Genomic DNA, 20,789 nt, shown 5'->3' on the forward strand with positions numbered 1-20,789 from the left:
CAACAATAAAACATAACAGTGACTCACTAGAATGGCTGCTGGAGTCTGTTGGAGAGTTGTCCAAATATTTGACAGAAACATCAGGTGGCTTTATTTATCAGGGTGTGGCTGTTTATGTAGGACTTTTACATTTGTTTAAACTCTTGGTGCAGATCGGATGAGTTTCACTGGTTAGACAAAGCTGGAAAACGGGATTCAGGAGGCAGACAGTTTATCAATCATCATATCATAAAAATGTAAAGACATCTTTTAAAAGCATCTCACTTGGCAGAATCGCCATTTATGTATTCTGAAAATATTTTGCATCAACACGAAATGTGTATTTCAAAATAAATCATGCAGCACAAAATCTGTTTTTTCTGACTTTTCAGCGCCTTGGGCTTCCTGACAGTGTTGCGGAAGGCGCTTTATAAATAAAGCTTTGATTGATTGAAAAAAAACAGGATTTTTTTCTCACATCCTGCATTTGGAGCAAGCCCCTAGCCTGGCAAGCCAGACTAAATAAATGTATTATTTAGTCTGGCCATGCTCCATTGATGGTTCTCGGTTGTGGGGCGGGTTCTACCGTTGTCTTTCAAATGATCTCCGCATTCCACTGGACAATGAATGTGACATACTCTTGTTTCACTCTGTTGCATCATCCCACCCACCAGGCATATAGAGTGCCCTGATTGGCCCACAAAGCGGATAAAGCTCTGTGATTTGTTCACTAAGCAGATAGAGCACTATGATTGGGCCACCATTATGGACCAATCACAGCTCTTCATGTGCTTGAAACCCCTCTAGAGAGCTGTGATTGGCTAGCCAGAGTCCTGGTTTGGAGCTGCGGAGGTTCCAATGGAGCGTGCCTAGACCAAACTTTGCAAAGCAAGAATGGTCTAGTTCACTAGGCTAGATTTGGAGCAACTTTATACCAACGATAAAAAATAATAAAGGAATCATTCATGTTGACCTTTTCCAGAGTCACCTAATTATATACTGTTAAAAGATTTTGTTAAAATTAAACATTTTTTATTTTATTCCTCTCTAAAAATGTGAGGCTTAACCCACAATCCAACCTTAGGTGGATTTAAAAAATGTCACAAATGTATGAAATAAACTAAAATGTAATCTTAAAATTGATTAGGTGTGCTTTATTGTCATATAAGCTAACCTAATTAGAAATAAAATAAAGGAAATAATACAGTGACACTGCAGTATAAGGGTAAGTGTTGCAGTTGTAATAATTTTATGACAGATCTAAATGTGTTGCAATACTCCCACCTGCTGGTAAAAAGATGCATCACACGCACACCTGAAAACGTCCATTTAAAAAATAAGCAAAAGACTAGAAAAGTCCTTAAGTCTGGAAATCTACAACTTTTTTATTGTATCCTAAAATAATAAAAATAAAGGCGTGTTAGAGCAAACTCAGTCAATGCTTTATTCAATATAAAATTGATCTGCTGCATTATCTCTAATTTCCCTCTGGGATTAATAAAGTATTTTTGAATTGAATTGAATCAAATGTCAGAAATATTTTTTAAAAATCTCTAAAAACTAAGAAAACTTCTATTATATTTAACATACTACAAGAATAAAATATATTTTATTTGTCTACTGGCTCTTTTTAAGAGCAATTTATTTTGTTCCAAATCGTTCATTTTTAATATAAATAAAAGCATCATAAAAAAATCCAAGTATGGACCCAAATACAAAAACACAGAGGTTGAGTTTTAACTAATTTGAGCTCTTGGAGGCTGTTCATCATAAGTTAACAAAAGTCTCTTCAAGGACTGGTTTAGAAAAAGATGGGCGGACCGTTATTAGGATTAATTGTATCCGATGCAGAAAAACAAGGAGAAAATTATTCAAGCTTTAAAGGACTTTCTGCAGAGGTCAAAGTTCCCGAGCTAAAGGACAACACAGCCAACCTCTCAACAAACATCTGTCCCTGGGGATTTGCCTAAACTCTTACTTAGGTAATGTTCCACTAATAACAATTACAATAAACCATCATCCTAACATGTTTTCTCCCTGGCAACTGAAACAAAAACCACGTGTCAACTAGATCTCAGAGGTCATTATTTACAGGTTGTGTCTCCATTTCGTTATAAGAACACAAATCTGTATGATTATGAATGAAAGCAGATGAAAAAAGCAAAGAAAAGCTCTGAAAGCCTAAATCTACTCACCAGTAGCCTGCATTCACCGTGAACAGTGCCATCTTCCTGCTGCAGATGAGTGTTTCATATCAGGTGAAAGCCCCATTATGCTGCTGTTAGCTGGGTTTGTTTGCATCATAATTAAAACTTGAGGAAATTATTTTTATTTAACACTTTTAATAAATTGATTGGAATGAAACCAGATAGTTAGTTGTATTTTTTATGATTTGTGTTGCTTTTATGTGTTGCTCTCTCTTTTGATCTCTTTTGATTCATCCGCACACGCTGCATCTTTGTTGGCATTTAAGTGCATTTGAATTGATTTGAGAGCAAAAGAGAAGAAAAAAATGGAGGGAGAGGAGAGGAGGGAAAGGGGGATGGGTGGATGTTGCCATGACGACTGCCATAATAATCATCCTAATGATTGATGTGCTGCACTGCATTTCTTTCAGTTTGGACCCCCCTTTTTTCCTGTTTTTCCTCCTGTTTTCTCTCTGTTTGTCTCAGAGTGTTTGTGTTTGTTTTTGCAGTCAGAGTCGTTAGGTTCTGACAAAGTAATAAACAAATGGGTGAAAATGCTCATTAAAAACCTGTTGAGAAAACACAAGTGTGCAACAAAACATTTTGTTTCTTTATGAAAACAATGTTGCTCCTGTGAATCGTACAGAAACAAAGAGAGATGTGAGGTTGAAATGTGATGTTGCCCGAATCCTTCGTTGTGTGTCATCACATTAAACTACTCAGGCGTTGTGTGTGTGTGTGTGTGTGTGTGTGTGTGTGTGTGTGTGTGTGTGTGTGTGTGTGTGTGTGTGTGTGTGTGTGTGTGATACTAGATGGCCCTCTAAACTGCTCTGTAAATGTTAAATGGATTACTTTAGTCTTTGTGGTTCAGTCGGTGTCACGGCATCACTTTTGTTAAAAATGAAACAAAGTATAAAAATAACTAAAAAAGAAAAGTCCTGACATTATTGTGTTTGGCTTGTATTTAAACATGTTAAAGGATCAACGTGGAAGAATTTCACATTAAATTCTTCCATGTTGATCAGGTCCAGGCTGGTTGGTTAAAGGCATGAAAACAGTCTAATTTCTCAATCATGTCAGAGGGAAGGTTACATTAAAACAGATGTCTTTCTCAGGCAGCTGGTTGGTTGTCAGTTACGATGTCACCGATTACAATCAGTGAGTTTGTGAGGTTGGTGAGTCTGTGCTCACCATGGCGGCCATGGCATTTGTAATTTGACACCACCAGGAAAAAAAGCTCCAGAGTTGTTTAAAGAACTGAAGCCAGTAAACTGGAGCGACCTGGAAGTTATTTCTTGTACCCCTCTTTTTGTTTTATTCTAATATTGGGTAAAGAAGGCTTGAGGCTACTTCTGAGCCAACAATGCTAACGGTGAATTAGAAGCAAAAGGTTGGCTCTATGATTATCTTATTGCTACATTTTCTATTACCAACAACTCGATGTTACAGTGAAATGTTTGTGTTGCAAACTGGTGAGTTGCTCAGAACTGTAACAGCAAGACAGCAAACACACTTCCTCCTATGCCTGAGAAATATTACTTTAATGAGTGTAGTAAGTGCTCCCTAAAACACCCAAGAGTGCTAACACCACATTTGACAACGTATTTATCTGCTTATAAACTTACTGTATGAGTCATCTTAGCTTGTCATCTAGAGTCTTCTGGCGCTAATTCGTAACTGGCTAAAGCCATGACACTTATGAGAAAGGGATTGCAGTGACCACATTTGACCACAGGATGTCATTCTTTCCTCATTTATACATAATGCACCTTTAATGTCTAAATACATTTAGATCTGCAGTAACATACCATAAATGCATGTGTTCAGGATGTAAGTGTTTATGTCATTTCTTGACTCAACTGGTTTGTCTGAGCTGTCACAATGGACCCTTGCAGATCTTGATGCATCAATTTATTACGTATTTACATCCACAAAATCATAACCCAGTGTCTGTTAGATGAAAAGTCTGCAAAGGGGTAAATCTCGTCAGACATTGGCTCCATGAACACAAATATTCTAGAATCCAGAGATCTCTGCAGAGGACTGGAATTGTTTTTGTGCAAAAACAATGAGCTCATAACTGTATTGAAATGTTTGCAAATGTACAGACTCTCTCTCTCTCTGTGTGTGTGTGTGTGTGTGTGTGTGTGTGTGTGTGTGTGTGTGTGTGTGTGTGTGTGTGTGTGTGTGTGTGTATTTGTAGTACACCCTGTCAAAATGGAGTAGACCTCATTGTCACATCGTGGTGGATGCAGTCTGACAGGCTGTCAGCAGCACTACCTCGTCTTCTTCTCCTCTCTCCTTTTAGACCCGGTAATGTTGTGATCGGATCAGATCTCCTCTCTTCTACAAACAAAACAATAATCAACATTCAGTCAGAAAAGTTCAGTTCAAAACTTTTTATATGACAGCATAATAACTGACAGCTGGCCTGGCTTTAGATGTCGGAGTAAAATATTTCATTCACACAGTAGTTAAAATGGGTCATGTGATGCATTCAGGAACAGTAAAAGAAGTTTGGAAATAACTGGATCATTCAAGAAAAGCACTCGTTTCTCCCGAAGAATCAAAATGAATGAAAACAAACTGTGAGCTGTTTCGTGTTTTCAGGGTAATTGGAGAAAATCCCTAATTAATTAAAATTTCCACACCCAAAAAGTTTGTATTAGCTAAATATAAACGTGTTAAATTAGTTTTGAAGACAACGTGTTTATTCATGCCTGCAGGGTTTTGTACTGGATGACTCACATCCAGCAGGCTCAGCTCTGGGTGTAAAGTTCAAGCCTCACAGACATGACACCTGTGTTTCTCAGGTGACGGCTCTACTGAGCATGCTCAGGAAGCAGCCAGGTAACCTAAGCTTGACACACTGATACACAGTGGAGTGCTGTAGCAACCATGAAGCTCAGCTAACAGCGCTGACCATCCCAGACAGCATGAGAGGATCAACAGAGGAGAAACTTGGGGTTTTATTTAAAAGGTGAGTTTTTTTAATGTGTTTTAAATTGATTTGATGAAGATCAGAGCTCTTTAATTATTTATTAGATTTACTGTGGTGTGATCTGACGTTCTTTATTTGGCGTGACTAGAATAATCTGATTTTGGTTGATGCTCCTCTAAAGCCTCATAAATTATCTTACCAACTTTTTTATGTGTCTGATTCTGCAAATCTTAATTAAATTAGGAAAAACAAAAATGTCCCAAAATCTAATGCAGAATTTTACATAAAGTCTCTACAGCTTGTATTAAATATGAAAACAAACAGCTTTAGTAAAAGCAGTAGAATGACACTGGCTATTGTAAATTACTGACATAATTAATCTGGATTAATAATTCAGAAAATTACACAATATTCCTCAGTGGTTTTACTGTTGACATGTTTTTACTCAAGTTACTAAAGTATTTGATTTTATCTGCTAATAAATAATTATAAAACAGTTTAAACACTTTGAACACATTTTTTATGTTATTGTGTAAAAACTTTGATGGATCAGAATCGTGAGCCATTTCTTCATCACTCCTCTGTTTTTGATTAAAACTTAAACAATAACTCAATTAATCAAACTTTGTGTCTCATCACAAGCTCCATCCTTCCTGATCAACCCACATGTCCAACCAGTAGCAGGAAGAAGAGCACACTCATGTAATCCCACCCTTAATCTCAAAAAATCAGAAATTATTCATCCAAACTTCACAAAATGTATTATATTGGCTCCAGCCGTTAACATTGTGATTGCTTTATTAAATAAATCATTTTAATTTGTTGATGCATTTCTCTTCAGTTTATTTTATAGGATTTGCTTCACGGATTTGATTTGTAGAAAAACAATATTTAATCTCAAACTTTTTTTGGAAACGGTTAACCCAGTCAAAAATAAAGGCTTGATCAGTTTTTATGATTTAGCAAAAAATAAGAAGGCTAATAGGAACTAACGCTCATTTAAAATACCCTAAATAAATATAACAAATAAACAATAATAATAATAAAAAAGAGATAAACATTGAAAATGCTGGGTTTTAAGTTCTATGTACCTCCAGCTGAGTGGAGCTTTGAGATAAAAGGCCCTCATGGTCACACTCGTGCTCCATCGTGATGACTCACTTTAGTCCATCAGAAAGGACGTCTCTCTAGAGAGAAGTCCATTAGTGAAGGAGTTTCAGCAGAAACCTGATAGGCTTCATTCTGCTTCAACATCTGGCTGTTGTCCGTCAGTCAGCGTCCTCCTGGGACAATTGTCCACATCACCGTTTGTCTGCTTGGCGACAAAAACAACAACAGGAAAACAAAATCCTGACATCATGACTGATTTATGAACATGTTTACACACAGTGTGTCACATGTTTTTGTTGTTGTTTTCAGACTAAACCAACCTCAGAAGTGATGCTAAAGAAGCTGTTTCAGGTTACAGCTCCATGGAGGACATGCCTCTTCTTCAACACCATCGTCATCATCATGTTACTTCCATGGTAACACAACATGACCTGTGAGAATTTCGCCATTTATAAACATAAACAAAGTGTCAGTGGGATTTCTTGCTAAAATAAAGAGCCTCTGGTTTGAATTGGTTTCCAGGTATTTGGCTGATGCTCCTGCTGCCAGTTGTTACAGTCCAGCGTGTGTCTCCTGTCCCTTCCTGTCCTGCTTCCTGTGTGCTTTGTTCTGAGGACGCAATCATCTGTCAGAGGCTGGCTCACTTTATTGGTACAACAAATGCCCTGATGAGGGAGATGTGATGGCTCAAGCCTTCAAATATGTGTCTGTCATGGTGGATGTTACCCATAACGTGTGTTTGTGAGAGCAGATGCTGCACGGTCGACCCAGGCTCTGCTGCTGCTGGAGGGCTCCATCTCTGCGGTCCAACCTGCTTCGTTCTCAAACCTCACAAACATCACAGTTTTAGGTCTGGAGTGTGTGTGTGTGTGTGTGTGTGTGTGTGTGTGTGTGTGTGTGTGTGTGTGTGTGTGTGTCTGGGATTCAAACAGCTTTTTTGTTGCTCAGGTCTGAGTGATAACCAGATCTCAGAGCTCAGTGGAGAGGCCTTCAGACACCTACCCTTCCTTCAGACGTTACTTCTGGACCACAACTTCCTGACCAGCCAGACGTTACAGGGTGGAGCTCTGACCAATCTCACCCACCTGGAGGTTCTCACCCTGGGCCACAACCTCATCACCATGGTAGGTACACCCGCAAAATTGACAAAAATACCATAAAACTGAATAATCTAAGAAATACTTTGTGTTTTCTGTGGTTTGCAGGTGCGGGCTAGTTGGTTTAGAGGCATGAAGGCTTTACTGAGTCTAAAGCTCGAGGGAAACCTGCTCACCACACTGGACTCTGGATCCTTTCCTCTGAATGACTTCAGGTATCTGGAGAGTCTGGATTTGTCAGATAATTTGCTTCAACAACTTGACAGATTCAGGTCAGGACTTATTTTTGATTTAACAAACATAATAAATAAACAATATTTGCAGTGTTTTATCCATGCTGCTTTAGTTTCAGAGGCCTGATGAGCTTGAAGACTCTGGATCTCTCCAGGAACCGTCTGCATTCTGCACCCGCTGAGGCATTTTCCTACCTCGCCTGGTTGACAAACCTCAACTTGGACCTGAACTTGTGGAACTGCTCCTGTGAGCTGGTGGATCTGGCATCTGTCCTCTCCAGCTTCATTCAACAACCAGACAAGGTGAGAAAGCTCTCGCCAATGTCTGCAAATCACCATATTAGCATTAGCATTTACACACCTCCTCGCTGCTGCTGTCAGAGCCTCTATAATGGCCGCCGGATGGTGTGTGTGAGCACCGACAACCCGGCCGTGACCACGGTTCTGGAGCTGACCGAGGCCAACTGTGTCCCCTCCAATCAGAATATCACGTTGAAGATCGAGACAAAAGGTGGTGTGACACCTCAAGAGTACGCTCGAAATCTGGCCATTACCGCGGTGATCTGCTTCATTGGTGAGAATAATCGATTCATCTGTGAATTGATTCAGAAACATCGGATTTGAATTAATTCTAATGCGTTTACCTTCAGGCGGTGTTGGTTTGACCCTTCTAGTAGTCCTGATTTACCACCAAGTGTCTCAGAGGAAAGCTGTCAAAGAAATATGTAGACTTGAAGAGGAAGAAGATCAAAGCAGCCCTGCGGCTAACCACTCCTATCATCTGGACGCTGCGGAGAGGACCAGGGACGCTCTGTTTTACGCCGACAGCAGCGAGCTGTGGAACAAAGACTCCTCGACGTTGGACGGAAGAACGGATCGTCGTGTTGGACGTTCACAGAGCAGGACCAATGGACAGATTCCAGTGAGGAAGGACAACTGGATGAACGGGGGAATTAGAGCTGAGGAGGACAAGGAGAGGAGGAGAGTTAAGAAGATGATGATGGACGAAGAGAGGAGTCGGACAGCTGTCCATCAACAGAACTCAATCAGGGATGTTCTGAATACACACAACACCAGCTCTTCTTCTCATCCACTCAGAGAGACGACAGAAACCTGGCCATCCCATAGAGCTGACAGGAACATGGACAACCACAGGACTGACATGGATGAAAACATCAGAGGTAATGAGAACTTCTTCTGCAAAAGCTGCCTCAGGATGTCCAAAGTACCAGAGCAGGATGAGGTTCAGGCTCTGAACGGCAGAGGAAGGAACAGACAGTTTGAAACGGTAACAAACACAGAGTTCAAAAGAGACTCGAGAAATGTGAAGTTTGATCTTCAGAGTCTGAAGACCAGACAGGAGGAGGGAAGCCTGCAGGACGAGGCTGCAGCTCTCGGGCACAAAGCCCAACCCAGCCGCTCGCTCAAGGTCAAACTCAACCTCAACCCTCTCAGAAAAACCAAGGTTCATCCCGGGAGGAGAAGCAAGCTCTCAGAAAACGAGAGCCCCAAGAGAAGAAAACAGAAAAAACGCCACGGAAAAGACAGAGAAGAGGTGGACGGAGAGGAGAAACGTGAGAGGAAATTAAAGCGTAGCAGAGAGAAAGGGAGGCAATCCTCCAACAATGGAAGGGAGGAGGAGGAGATGAAACAACAGGAAGGAGGGAAAAGAAAGGATGCCAAGATGAAAAAAGCAGCTTCACAGGATGAGAGAGAAGGCCAGCAAGGTTCTGAAGGAAAACCGAAGGAGAACCAGAACCCAGAGGGCTTCACACCTGTGACACAAGGTCTGCAGGTACCAGTTCAGTACCAGACGGCTGGACTGGGACGGGGCGGCGCTCAGACCTTCCCCTTCTTTCCTGCAGACAGGAACTTCTCCTTGCTGGGATCAGCTGGCTCACAGCTAACCGGCAACAGTCTTTCTCTTCAGGGAGGGAGTGCTCTTCCCTTCACATCAGGACCACCTAACATACTACTACCTGGTGCTAATCCTCCTGGTGCAGGCCTCAGTGGGTCCAACGCGACCCCAAGAGCTTCCACTGAGGGCTTCGGCAGACCAGCCACGTCTTCAGTGCCTCTCCTCACGTCACAAGAACTCAGCCTGAGTTTAGCGAACCCAGCTGCTAGTCCAGCCCTCTTGTCTCAGAACCAGCTTCCTTCTGAAAGCTCTGCTCCTGGGATTTTCCTGAAGCCCGATCCAGCAGGTCAAAGTTCACAGACGGGAGAAGGACTACTTCAGCCTCGAACAGCTCCAGTCACAGACAGCATCCCTGACCGAGGTCAGGATGTGTCTGGAGCTCCTTCACAGGTTTCTGAACAGGAGACAACAGTGGACAACATGTCAAACGGTCAAACAGAGACCAGAGCTGTCCCTGCTGGCTCCACCGCCAACCTGCCACCTGGTGCTGCACCTTTACCTGAAGGTGCAGCAGCAGGTGTGGACGTCTCAGCCTTAGAGAGCGACTCTCCTCCAGAAGCTGCAGCCGGGGCTCTCCTGCATCAGGAGCTCCTGTCGGAGGAGGGAGGTTCGTCTCCGAGGAGGAGGCTGAAGCTGATTATCCCCGAAAAGACATCCAGCCGCCCCCCCACTGCACTGGAGAGGAAAATACGCTAGCTGCTCCCATCCAGACGTGGATAAAAGTTTTATTAAACAGTCGAAGACTAAACGCCTTATTTTTAACAGTATTTGACAAAATGGTCTTAACTTGTACTTTTGTAGCTTTGCTTGATTATTTTTTATTTACTCATGAACTCATTTAAGCTGAAAAAAAAGCTCAAATATTCTGGGTGTGAGTTTCTTAGACCGATAAACTTTTCTAGTCTAAGCTTCATCTGAACAGCTTCATCAACCTTTTAAAATTTTGTCTGACTAGAACGTAGGGCTGGATGATATAGATAAAAAAATCATGTTGATTGATATAAATAATTATAAAGAAATGTAGAAAATGTATTTCAAGTGCGGCCCTGGTCATTTTGTGTCATTACTTAGTGATAAAACAAGGTGGCTGGGGTACCAGACTGCTGGTGAACAACTGCAACCTGTAAACGGGACTATTTCCTCCACCTCTTGCTGTCTGCTTTGGGGCTTGGTGACGGAGCGTGCCTGGGTCTGTGTTTTTGATCGGTTGGGAGTAAGTATTGACTCAAGTATTAAGATACCTACAACAGAAAAAAGAAATAAAACCTTTTTATGGACCCATTTTTTTCTTATCACTATCGGCTATTGAACAATACCTATTATTATTATTGTCCAGCCCTACTAAAATGTTTTAATTATGTTTCTAAAGTATGAACGTTTAACACAATCAATAATCGTGATGAGAATCAGGAGCCTCTTCTGATCATCTCTCATCAACAGTTAAAAGTTAAAAGTTAAGATTTATCAATACATCCATTTTTGGCTGCTGATCTGAGGTCGGGGCGCGGGGGCAGTAGCCTAAGCAGGTAGGCCCAGGCTTCCCTCTGCCCAGCTCTTCCGGGGGAATCCCAAGGCGTTCCCTGGCCAGCTGAGAGACATAGTCCCTCCAGCGTGTCCTGGGACTTCCCTTGGGTCTCTTTCTGTTTGGAAAACCTCACCAGGGAGGCGTCCAGGAGGCATCCTAACTAGATGCCCGAGTCACCTCAACTGGCTCCTCTCGATGTGGAGGAGCAACGGATCTACTCCAAGCCCCTCCCGGATGACCGAGCTTCTCACTCTGTCTCTAAGAGAGAGCCCAGACACCCTGTGGAGAAAACTTATTTCAACCAGTTGTATCCACGATCTCATTCTTTCGGTCACTACCCAAAGCTCATGACCACAGGTGAGGGTAGGAACGTAGATCGACCGGTAAATCGAGAGCTTCACCTTCTGACTCAGCTCTCTCTTCACCACGACAGGCCGGTACAACGCCCGCATCACTGCAGACGCAGCACCAGTTTAGCTGTCGATCTCGCGCTCCATCTTTCCCTCACTCGTGAACAAGACCATGAGACACTTAAACACCTTCATGTGTGACATTTAGCTAAGGCTTTTATCAGACTTCCTAAAACATCATTTTCCAAGATAAAGCGTCAATAATCCATTTTTAAAGTCAGCTTGAAGGCAGAATTTCATGCCATTATCTTAGTTTAGTATTTACCAAGCTGCTTTATGTGTGACTATATAAAGCTACAGCTCATAGGAACACAGGACCACAGTTACAGCTAAGTGTAACATTTGTTAAGCAAGGATGCAGGTAAAGGTGTGCAGACAGAAACAACATGAAACAGGCAGGTCTGGAGTAATGACTGCACATTAATGCAGCGTTGACTTTATTCTCAAACACAATGTTAGAATCTAAAAATAAGAAAAATCTTCATGGTTGTTGCTCAGAGGTCTTTCATCTGCCCCCATCCCCCTCCAAAAAAACCCTCACATGAATACAAAGAGATACAGAGCGAGTGAGAGAGATGCGTCTCCCATCATTATCATTAACACTAAAACAAACTTCATGTTGATTAAAAACATTAAAACACAGCCAGTTATAGTTTCTTAAATAGTCTCTGAGTACAGAGAAATACAGATGACAAGAGAGAGAGAGACCATGCAACCCGATCACCCACTCTGCTGTCTCATTAACACTTCACACACACACACGCGCACACACGCACACGCACACACACACACACACACACACACACACACACACACACACACACACACACACACACACACACACACACACACACACACACACACACACACACTGTCTGGATCCAAATCAATATTATTAACAGACATATGCCAGGAAGAGGAGCTGGCTTCATTCAGAGGAGTTCAATTGTTTATTATTTCAGGGACTAAAATACATCAGATTTTTTTTTTATCAAGCAAACAATGAAAATTCTTTAATCTTACAATTATTCACAGTAGGCGCCTGGTTAAACAAAGAAAAAGCCCTCTGGTTTATCTTTAGTCTTTACTCCTGTGTTCAGGTCTCAGAATGGCCTGTTTGTGTCTCTGCAGACAAATCGGGGACGTCTGTCCTAAGGGGACACAGTTTGAAGAGTATTTGGTTTGTAATTGTAAGTTTGGGTTCTGTTTCTGTATCGACAACAACAACTAGAATGTCAACAAGAACAAAAACAGCTGGCTTTAAAAGGACAACTTAGTTATGTTACAGCATTTACACATGCTCTGCGGAGCCTTTTTGGTTCTCATCATAAACACCATCCTTAGAAAAAAATGAGAAACTAGGTATGAAAATGTTCTGAGGAGACAGAAAAGAAGTGAAATCATGGAGTAAATACCCCACAGTTCAGGGCTCAGAACCGGCCAACATCTTATTTATTTACAGGTTTTAACAGAAACGAGGGTGGTTACGTGATCAGTAGAAAAGATACAGATGTTCATGTCACTTGCTAACACTGTTTTACATTAAACAGGGAATATACACAGATCCTTCCATCATCATTCAGATGGGAGTCTTATTTTAAGTGCTGAGTTCAAGTTTACTTCATGATTACAGGTCTGAAAGTCCACTCGGAGTCCATTCTGTCGGAGTTTTACTGGATTTAGGTCGGCACCAGGCCGACGCGCGCCGACCGAGACACAAGGCAGGAGGTTCAGGTTGTGGCAGTATGAGGGTCGATATTTGGTGTCATTTTATCCTGAGATTAGCTCAGATACAACGGCTTGTCCCTCTGAAGACCTCTGGAAGGATAAATACAACAAACACAAGCTATAACCAGGACAGATGTTTTACCTGATGAGTTAAACAGCATCAGATTTTAAATGTTTAAGGCTATCAGGGTGACACAGGGGGGTGAATCAAAGCCAACATGACTCCTAATATTTGGATTATTTAACTCTTGACAATAATTCTAATTTCTGCCTAAACTGGGAAAGAAAAAAAAAAGTTGATACCACATCATCATTATGATTGATTATGCTGCCTCATTGCCACCTAGGATTGACTGAACAGTGTTTGTTGTTAGCCTCAAGGGTGACCTGCTAGCTTGGTTATCAATTGGACAAAAGCGTCTGCTAAATACATAAACATCAGCTTAAATCCAGCTTTATAAACACAATTATCGGTTACTCAAGATAACTGATCTTGAAACTTTATTTTTTGTATAAATTTGAGAAGCTATAGCTCAATGATTCACTCATTAAAGCTCAAGCCTGTGGTAACGCTTCATTAGGGGTAAATATAATTAGCATTTATGTGTGTTTACTGGGTAGGCCTATCAGGAACTGCTCTGGAGTGGTTCTCCTCTTATCTTTCTGAACGCTCCTTTTCTGTGGCCGTCTCCAAGTTTAGGTCCTCCACCACCTCCCTTATCCATGGTGTCCCATAAGGTTCTGTGCTGGGGCCTCTGCTCTTCCTCCTCTATCTGCTTCCTCTTCAGCACATCCTGAGCTCCTTCAAAGGAATCTCCTACCATCGTTATGCAGATGACATCCAACTGTACATTTCCTTTAAGCCCCATGAGATGTCAAAGCTGCAGCTGTTACACACCTGCTTAGACTCTATCAGAACCTGGATGATGGGAGCTTTCTTCAGCTGAATGAAGATAAGACTGAGATCCTCATCTGTGCCCCAGACAAGCTGGTTCCCAAAGTCAGAGACTCTCTTGGTCAGCTTGCTTCTCACACCAAACCTTCCGTCAGGAATCTTGGCGTAACCTTTGACCCAGCTCTCACCCTGGATTCTCATGTCAGTTCTCTTGTTCACTCTTCCTTCTTCCATCTCAGGAACATTGCTAAGCTGAGTCCCATCCTGTCCCGCTCTGAACTTGAGAGTTATCCACACCTTCATCTCCTCATGCTTAGACTACTGTAACTCTCTTTTCACGTGTCTGAGCAGAACCTCCCTGAACCGTCTGCAGGTGGTTCAGGATGCCTGTGCTCGGCTTCTGACCAAGTCCTCCAAATACACTCACATCACCCCGCTTCTCCTCCAGCTTCACTGGCTGCCAGTCAACTTCAGGGTTCATTTCAAGATCCTGGTTCTGGTCTATAGGGCCTTACATGGACAAGCACCATCTTACATTGGTGATCTTCTTAGTCCCTACACCCCCAGCAGGTCCCTGAGGTCCAGTGATCAAAGCCTACTGGTTGTGCAACGCACCAGACTAAAGACCAAAGGTGACAGATCATTTGCTTCTGTGGCCCCCAGATTCTGGAACTCTCTCCCCCTGAGCCTGAGATCAGTGGACTCAGTGGTCTCCTTTAAAAAGCAGCTGAAGACTCACTTGTTCAAGCTGGCTTTTGTGTGACCTTCACCACTCTCTCTTTATTCTGCTCTCCCCACCTATTCCACCTTCCTCAGGATCCACTGATTTCCCTCTTTCCTATTCACTCTCTCTCTTTCTTAACATTTTTTTAATCACAATTGCCTATTTTGTTCATTTAAAATATATTTTTAAACATTTTCCAAATTATTTTTTATATTTTTACATTTTTTGTTTTTCTGAAGCGCCTCATGATTTTTATCTTGAGAGGTGCTAAGGAAATGATACTTTCTTCTTCTTCTTCTTCTTCTTCTTCTACTGTGGCCCCCTCTCACGTGACCCATTACTGTAAACTATGGTGCTTATACCAACCCGTTGCCATGGTAATCAGTGCTCCAGTCCAGAGAGGGGTGGTGGTTTGGTGTGTGACGGCCCAGCTGGTGGTAATCCACTGATGATGACATCACTGATCCACTGTTCAGCAGACCTCCTCCCATTGGCTGGTAGTCGGATTGGAGAGGCGAATGGTATCCCTGTCAATAAAAACATACATACGACTATTTACTTTTCTCACAAATAAAAAAAACTTTGGCTCCATGTTCAGATAAAATACAAGCCACCATCTTTAAAACATAATGGAAAAGCAACCTGACTTGGATTTATACCTAAAACCTTCTCAGTGGCTTACAGATAGTCCACCCTGGGACTGGGAGATCGGGGTTCAAATCCTGGTTGGGTCATACCAAGACTTTAACAATGGGACCCAATGCCTCTCTGCTTGACACTCAGCTTTAAGGGTTAAAACACCAAATAGTTCCTGAGCGCAGCCACAGCTGCAGCTCACCTCTCCCCACGGGAATGGGTCGAATGTGGAGATGAACTTCACCCGTGAATGATAACTAATGGGACTTTAACTTTAAAACGGTTGCCTCTGGAGCTGATCGGAGCCACGTGGTAAAATAAACACACTATACATAACATACTATACTTAAAAGTGTCCAATAATACTTTGGTTTCTGAAATTCTGCCACAAACAGACTCATCATTAGAAATGTTCCCTCTTATATCAGGAGGCAAAACGCTGAAATCTTCTTACTAACGAGCCGTTTAAGGAGGACTTGATGGTGCTGTTTATGTCCTTCTGATGGTTATTTAAACCAGTCATCAGGACGTTTACAAGCTGCAGACAAGGGTTCAGAAAATAAGACGACAAATCTGTCACAGGTTCGTCAGCGGTAATTACTGAGGATGGAGTATCGGGCTGATTTCACCATATGTGGCGACGGAGGAGGAGGTGAACATTTCTCCAACCTTAAGATACTTGAGGAAAAAAAGGGGGATAGAAAAATGAATGTGTGAAACGTACAAGTGCAGACGTGAGTGTGTGTGTGTGTGTGTGTGTGTGTGTGTGTGTGTGTGTGTGTGTGTGTGTGTGTGTGTGTGTGTGTGTGTGTGTGTGTGTGTGTGTGAGAGAGAGAGAGAGGGGAGAAGAGGAGGGAGGCACTGAAAGGGAAGTTAATCTGAGCGTTGTGAGTGAAAGAGGAGAAAGGGGAGGACAGCAGGTGGTTGAGTTCTCCCCCTCTCTCCTCCTCTACCTCACCTATTCATCTATTGTCGAGTAAATTCTTCTCCTTCACTCCTTCACAAAGACCCCATCTGCCTTCTTTGTCTCTCCCTCCCTCCCCTCCCCCATCAGCTCTCACTCCTCATCCAGTAAAAAATAAAAAAATAAAACTTTTCCAGCTCTGTCACTGTGTCCTCCCCTCTTTGCTCCACTTTTTAATTTGCTCTCTTTTCCAAAAACATGATAAAAACAGAGGAGAGATGGAAGAGGATGGGAGAGGTTTACTGGATAGCGCAAATGCACCACTAGGTGGGAGTATTGGGTATTTTGGTTGTCCTAGTTCGTGGAAGTAGAAATAGCAAAACGAATCACATTAAACCTCAAGAAAATAATATCAAGTTGGCTGAAGCGTTGAAAATAATGTAATTATTATTTAAATATCTTTTTAATTACAGCTCCTGGAAGCAACACCAGGAGGGAGGTCTTTATAACAGAATATGGTCTGTTAAGACTGTAAATCCTCTGAGAGGGTTAGGGTTGCCTGTTGACTGGATCTGGGCTCAGTAAAGGAAATTTCCTCTCAATAAAGTGACGAAACATCCACGAGTGACTCAGAAAAGTGCTGCTTCATTTTGTTGGCGACTCTAAAAAAGTTGCTGAAGTGACTTTTTATGTCATCTGGAGAGTACTACCGCTTAGTTAAAGGATTACGGAAAATATGTTTTTACATCACTGAAAATAGCCAATGACATTAAAGGGGTAGTACTTTGCTACTTGTTCATATTTTTAAATACTTTTCTTGAACCAGAATGTGCTAAAATGACCCTTTACAGGATTAACGAATGGCCACCCGGCCCCTATTGCTCCTTGTGGCCAGAATATTTCACTACCAACTTCAGAGTTGCCGGTCCGGTCTGTTGGGCCTTAGAAAAAAATGGAGTGGACATACCTGGCGTTACAGTCTGGTTCCACCACATTTCCTGCATGTTTTAGATTGTGAATACAGCTGATTTGTTTAATTTAGTGACGAACTCCTCCTCTAGACACTAATGAAGGCTGAGGAGACGCTTCAACTGCTATATTAAGATATTAAAAAGACAAACGCGCAGCAAGAAGATAAGTTTCAGTTTCGGTTCAACAAAAGGACACTAGGGGGTGCTAAAAGCAAGCCAAATGTGTCAAGTCGCCCTTTAAAATGTGAATCGTAAGATTATTATTATTCACTCCTAATGTTTATGAAAAATGTAAGATCTGATGTTGGAGAGCTAATTTAAGTATCTAACCCAGGAGGTCACATTCAGCCACAAAGACAGGACACCTGACAGTTTTGAGTGTCTCACTTTTCTTGTTCCAGTCATGAAATAACTCAACCAAGTGAAGAATAAGTAATTATTATGATTATGAACAAGTACTGATTAAAAGAGCCTGTTTTGAGTGTGCCATAACAGCCACGTGAGGACTAAAGCTTGGTTTATGCTTGACGCATTCACTTTCCGCGCGGTGATGCGGCTCGCGGATGGAACGCGCTTTACAACTTGCAGCATTTATGGTTCATGCGGCTCATCTCTAGCCTAGTGAACTAGACCAAATTTTTGCTTTGCAAAGAATGGTCTAGACATGCTCCATTGGAACCTCAGCAGCTTCTACCAGGACTCTGGCTAGCCAATCACAGCTCTCTAGAGGGGTTTCAAACACATAAAGAGCTGTGATTGGTCCATAATGGTGGGCCAATCATAGTGCTCTATCTGCTTAGTGAACAAATCACAGAGCTTTATCCGCTTTGTGGGCCAATCAGGGCACTCTATATGCCTGGTGGGTGGGATGATGCAACAGAGTGAAACAAGAGTATGTCACATTCATTGTCCAGTGGAATGAGGAGATCATTTGAAAGACAACGGTAGAACCTGCCCCACAACCGAGAGCCGTCAATGGAGCATGGCCAGACTAAATAATACATTTATTTAGTCTGGCTTGCCAGGCTAGCTCATCTCTGCGGTGAGCCAATATTCTCCCAAACTGTAGGGGGCAGCATGGAGCTCTACGGCATGCACCCAACACTACACCATAGTAGAAGTAAATTACTGTTGTTTACAACATGGCATTCCAGCATTTTTTAGCAGCGTCCTCGTCTTTTCCGACAGTGCGAGCTATTTCTCTCCAAGAATTATTAACAACATGCTGATCATGGTGATCTCTGAGAGCTGAATCATACAAATGTCTGTATTTACGAACTTCTGCCATACTAGTTCTTGCCAGTCCGCCATGTTCTTCCGCGTCCGACCGTCCTCGTGGTTAAAAAATTTCCTAGGTGCGCGGTGCGGAAAGTTTGGGCCGTGCGGAGGCGCGGTGGAGGGGCGTGGTTGTTAAAATGACGCAATTTTGCCGCGCGGAGCCGTGCGAACCTCGCGGACACGTCAAGCATAAACCAACCTTAAAGCTGTTTGGTGAATCTGACCTGAGAGATGACAGGAGAGTGGGTCATCCTCAGGGAGTGTCCACCCATGGGCTGGTGCTGATGGTGTGGACTGTGGAGTCCTCCCAGATGTGCCTGGCTGTGGAGTGGAGGGCTGACCTGAAGAGGAGGCGTGGACGCTGCCGCCACATTCCCGAGGGACAGGGATCCCTGGTGGGGGACGCCGGCCCGTGGCACGGTCCCCCTGGAGGACAGGGCCTGGAGCTGGGGATGCATTTGTGGGTGGGGAGGGGGTACAAGTTGGCCGAGCCCGGGACTAGAGGAGTGAGAAGGGTGTGGGTAAGACATGTACATGCCTGGGTGCTGAGGGGGAGGGAGAGGATGGGGGAGTGAGCCGGGGGACGAGTGCTGACCGGGATAAACAGGTTTGTGTGTGAACATGGAGGTAGAGGAGGGGGAGGGGGAGGAGTGTGGTGGTTTCATCTCAGATGGGTCGCTGTAACTCTGGAGAAAGGAAAAAGATTTAGATCAGCCCACAGGTTTCACATCAACACCTGTTAGACTAATAACCAAAGGATTGTGTGTGTGTGTGTGTGCGTGTGTGTGTGTGTGTGTACCTGAGAGACCAGACTGGCCCTGTAGGCAGCCAGTTGCTTCAGATACTCCTTCTTAGCCGTTTCAGTTTTCTTCTTGTAAACCTGAAACACAAATTAGACACGTAAAATAATTTACATCCTGAAGGAAAAAAACAATCAACATTTAGTAAATTATAGCCGTAAATAACAAAATAACGAGCATTTATTCACTAAAATAAAGAAACTCATATCTCTGACACCCAATAAAACATAAAATTTAATGAAACAAACCAAGTTTTATAAAATTAAATTATATACCACAACCCAACTGAGGTTTTAGAGAAATTAATGCAATAGAAACAAATTTATAAAAACATAGAGATAAAAAACAGGAAAAAGGGAAATGAACGTAATAAAAAATAGATAATTATTAGTAAATAAAAAAATACACATGATATTAGATTTCTCCACATCTATTTGTTTTTTCTCTTTCATCCTCATCGTTTCATGTTTGAATCCTTTCACCTTGACTCTATTTGCATTCAACAAATTTCTTAACTAATTTCAGGTAAATAAACTAATTTATCTAAGTGTAATTTTCTTTTACAGCCAAATAATTAGTCCTTTATGAGCTTCATTCATTCATTTAGCTGCAAAGCTTAAATCCTGACTGATAAACATTAAAAGCCATTATTATTTAAGTTGAAACAAGCTGCAGAACAATATGAACGGCGAATTTTGTGGTTGGTGATTCTATCATTTTCCTCACTAATAGACATCAGATTTTTCCCAACACATAAACGATGGTTTAACTGGTTTCAGACTCATCAAGGAGCACTCAAAGGTGTGTCAGAGGACCCACCTGTTTCTGCTCCTCTCCCAGGCCGTCCCACATGGAGGCCACGATCTTTGACACCTCTCCAAAGGTGGCGTTGGGGTTCTGGGCCTTGATATTGGCTTGGGTGTCCCTGAAGAACAGGGCGTAGGCTGAAACAGGTTTCACCGGCTCATTGGGGTCCTTTCTCTTCTTCTTCTTTGGCGTTTTGGGTTTCTTTGAGATGTCCGCTGTCGCAGGCCGTTTCTCTCCCTGTGAAAAAGCACAGGTGACATTGAGGATGAACGACTGAAACAGCAGGGCTGGAGTTCATTTCTGAAGCAGAAAAACTGAAACAAAAGAAGGGATAATCTAGATTATATCATTTAAAAAAACCTGCCATTCTTGTTTGCTTTATGAGAGTAATCTGACCCCAGCTGTTATTGTTTGATAATATAAGCCAACAGCAGAGGTGAATCATGGGAAACTCCCCACCAGTCAGCACCACTCCTCATCCTCCGGTTAACAGCTCGCTCCTACACGAGCTCACCACTAAACCAACATCTCCTCTTCCTCCATTCAACCCACAAACATCCAGCGACATCCTATAATAATGACACAAACCTTTGTCATGCATTTTGTATGTTTCTCCGGTTATTTGCAGTTTTATCGAACAATGATTA

The 20,789-nt window shown here is 42.4% G+C and overlaps 2 protein-coding genes across 3 annotated transcripts in view; one reads left to right on the forward strand and one right to left on the reverse strand.

Annotated features, from left to right (window-relative positions):
• The first annotated feature begins 5,034 nt into the window (after positions 1-5,034).
• lrrc53 (leucine rich repeat containing 53) lies at positions 5,035-10,259 on the forward strand. Its single transcript, XM_054737857.2, has 9 exons — positions 5,035-5,145; positions 6,526-6,649; positions 6,739-6,867; positions 6,968-7,066; positions 7,165-7,340; positions 7,422-7,585; positions 7,660-7,849; positions 7,928-8,120; positions 8,197-10,259. The coding sequence occupies exons 2-9, from the start codon at positions 6,643-6,645 to the stop codon at positions 10,158-10,160; spliced, it is 2,922 nt and encodes a 973-aa protein (XP_054593832.1). The 5' UTR covers positions 5,035-5,145; positions 6,526-6,642; the 3' UTR covers positions 10,161-10,259.
• Positions 10,260-12,955: 2,696 nt separating this feature from the next.
• Positions 12,956-20,789, reverse strand: part of tox (thymocyte selection-associated high mobility group box) — a 45,721-nt gene continuing 37,887 nt past the window's right edge. For both annotated transcript variants that reach the window (XM_015957275.3, XM_054737979.2), the window contains 5 exons: positions 20,155-20,379; positions 19,335-19,415; positions 18,760-19,221; positions 15,113-15,273; positions 12,956-13,217 (listed from right to left, as the gene is read on the reverse strand). In XM_015957275.3, coding sequence (XP_015812761.1) covers positions 13,181-13,217; positions 15,113-15,273; positions 18,760-19,221; positions 19,335-19,415; positions 20,155-20,379 — 966 coding nt within the window. In that variant the 3' untranslated portion in view covers positions 12,956-13,180. The remainder of the gene's footprint in view (positions 13,218-15,112; positions 15,274-18,759; positions 19,222-19,334; positions 19,416-20,154; positions 20,380-20,789) is intronic.

The sequence above is a fragment of the Nothobranchius furzeri genome, chromosome 11 (assembly GCF_043380555.1).
Source record: "Nothobranchius furzeri strain GRZ-AD chromosome 11, NfurGRZ-RIMD1, whole genome shotgun sequence".
Taxonomy (NCBI): domain Eukaryota; kingdom Metazoa; phylum Chordata; class Actinopteri; order Cyprinodontiformes; family Nothobranchiidae; genus Nothobranchius; species Nothobranchius furzeri.

What these genes read in the sequence shown, in the direction of transcription:
- lrrc53 (XM_054737857.2), top strand. An exon ending in GAGGCTGGCTCACTTTATTG is followed by an intron (nt 6,868 to 6,967) that starts GTACAACAAATG and finishes TTGTGAGAGCAG; the next exon opens with ATGCTGCACGGTCGACCCAG. An exon ending in CAACAACTTGACAGATTCAG is followed by an intron (nt 7,586 to 7,659) that starts GTCAGGACTTAT and finishes ATGCTGCTTTAG; the next exon opens with TTTCAGAGGCCTGATGAGCT.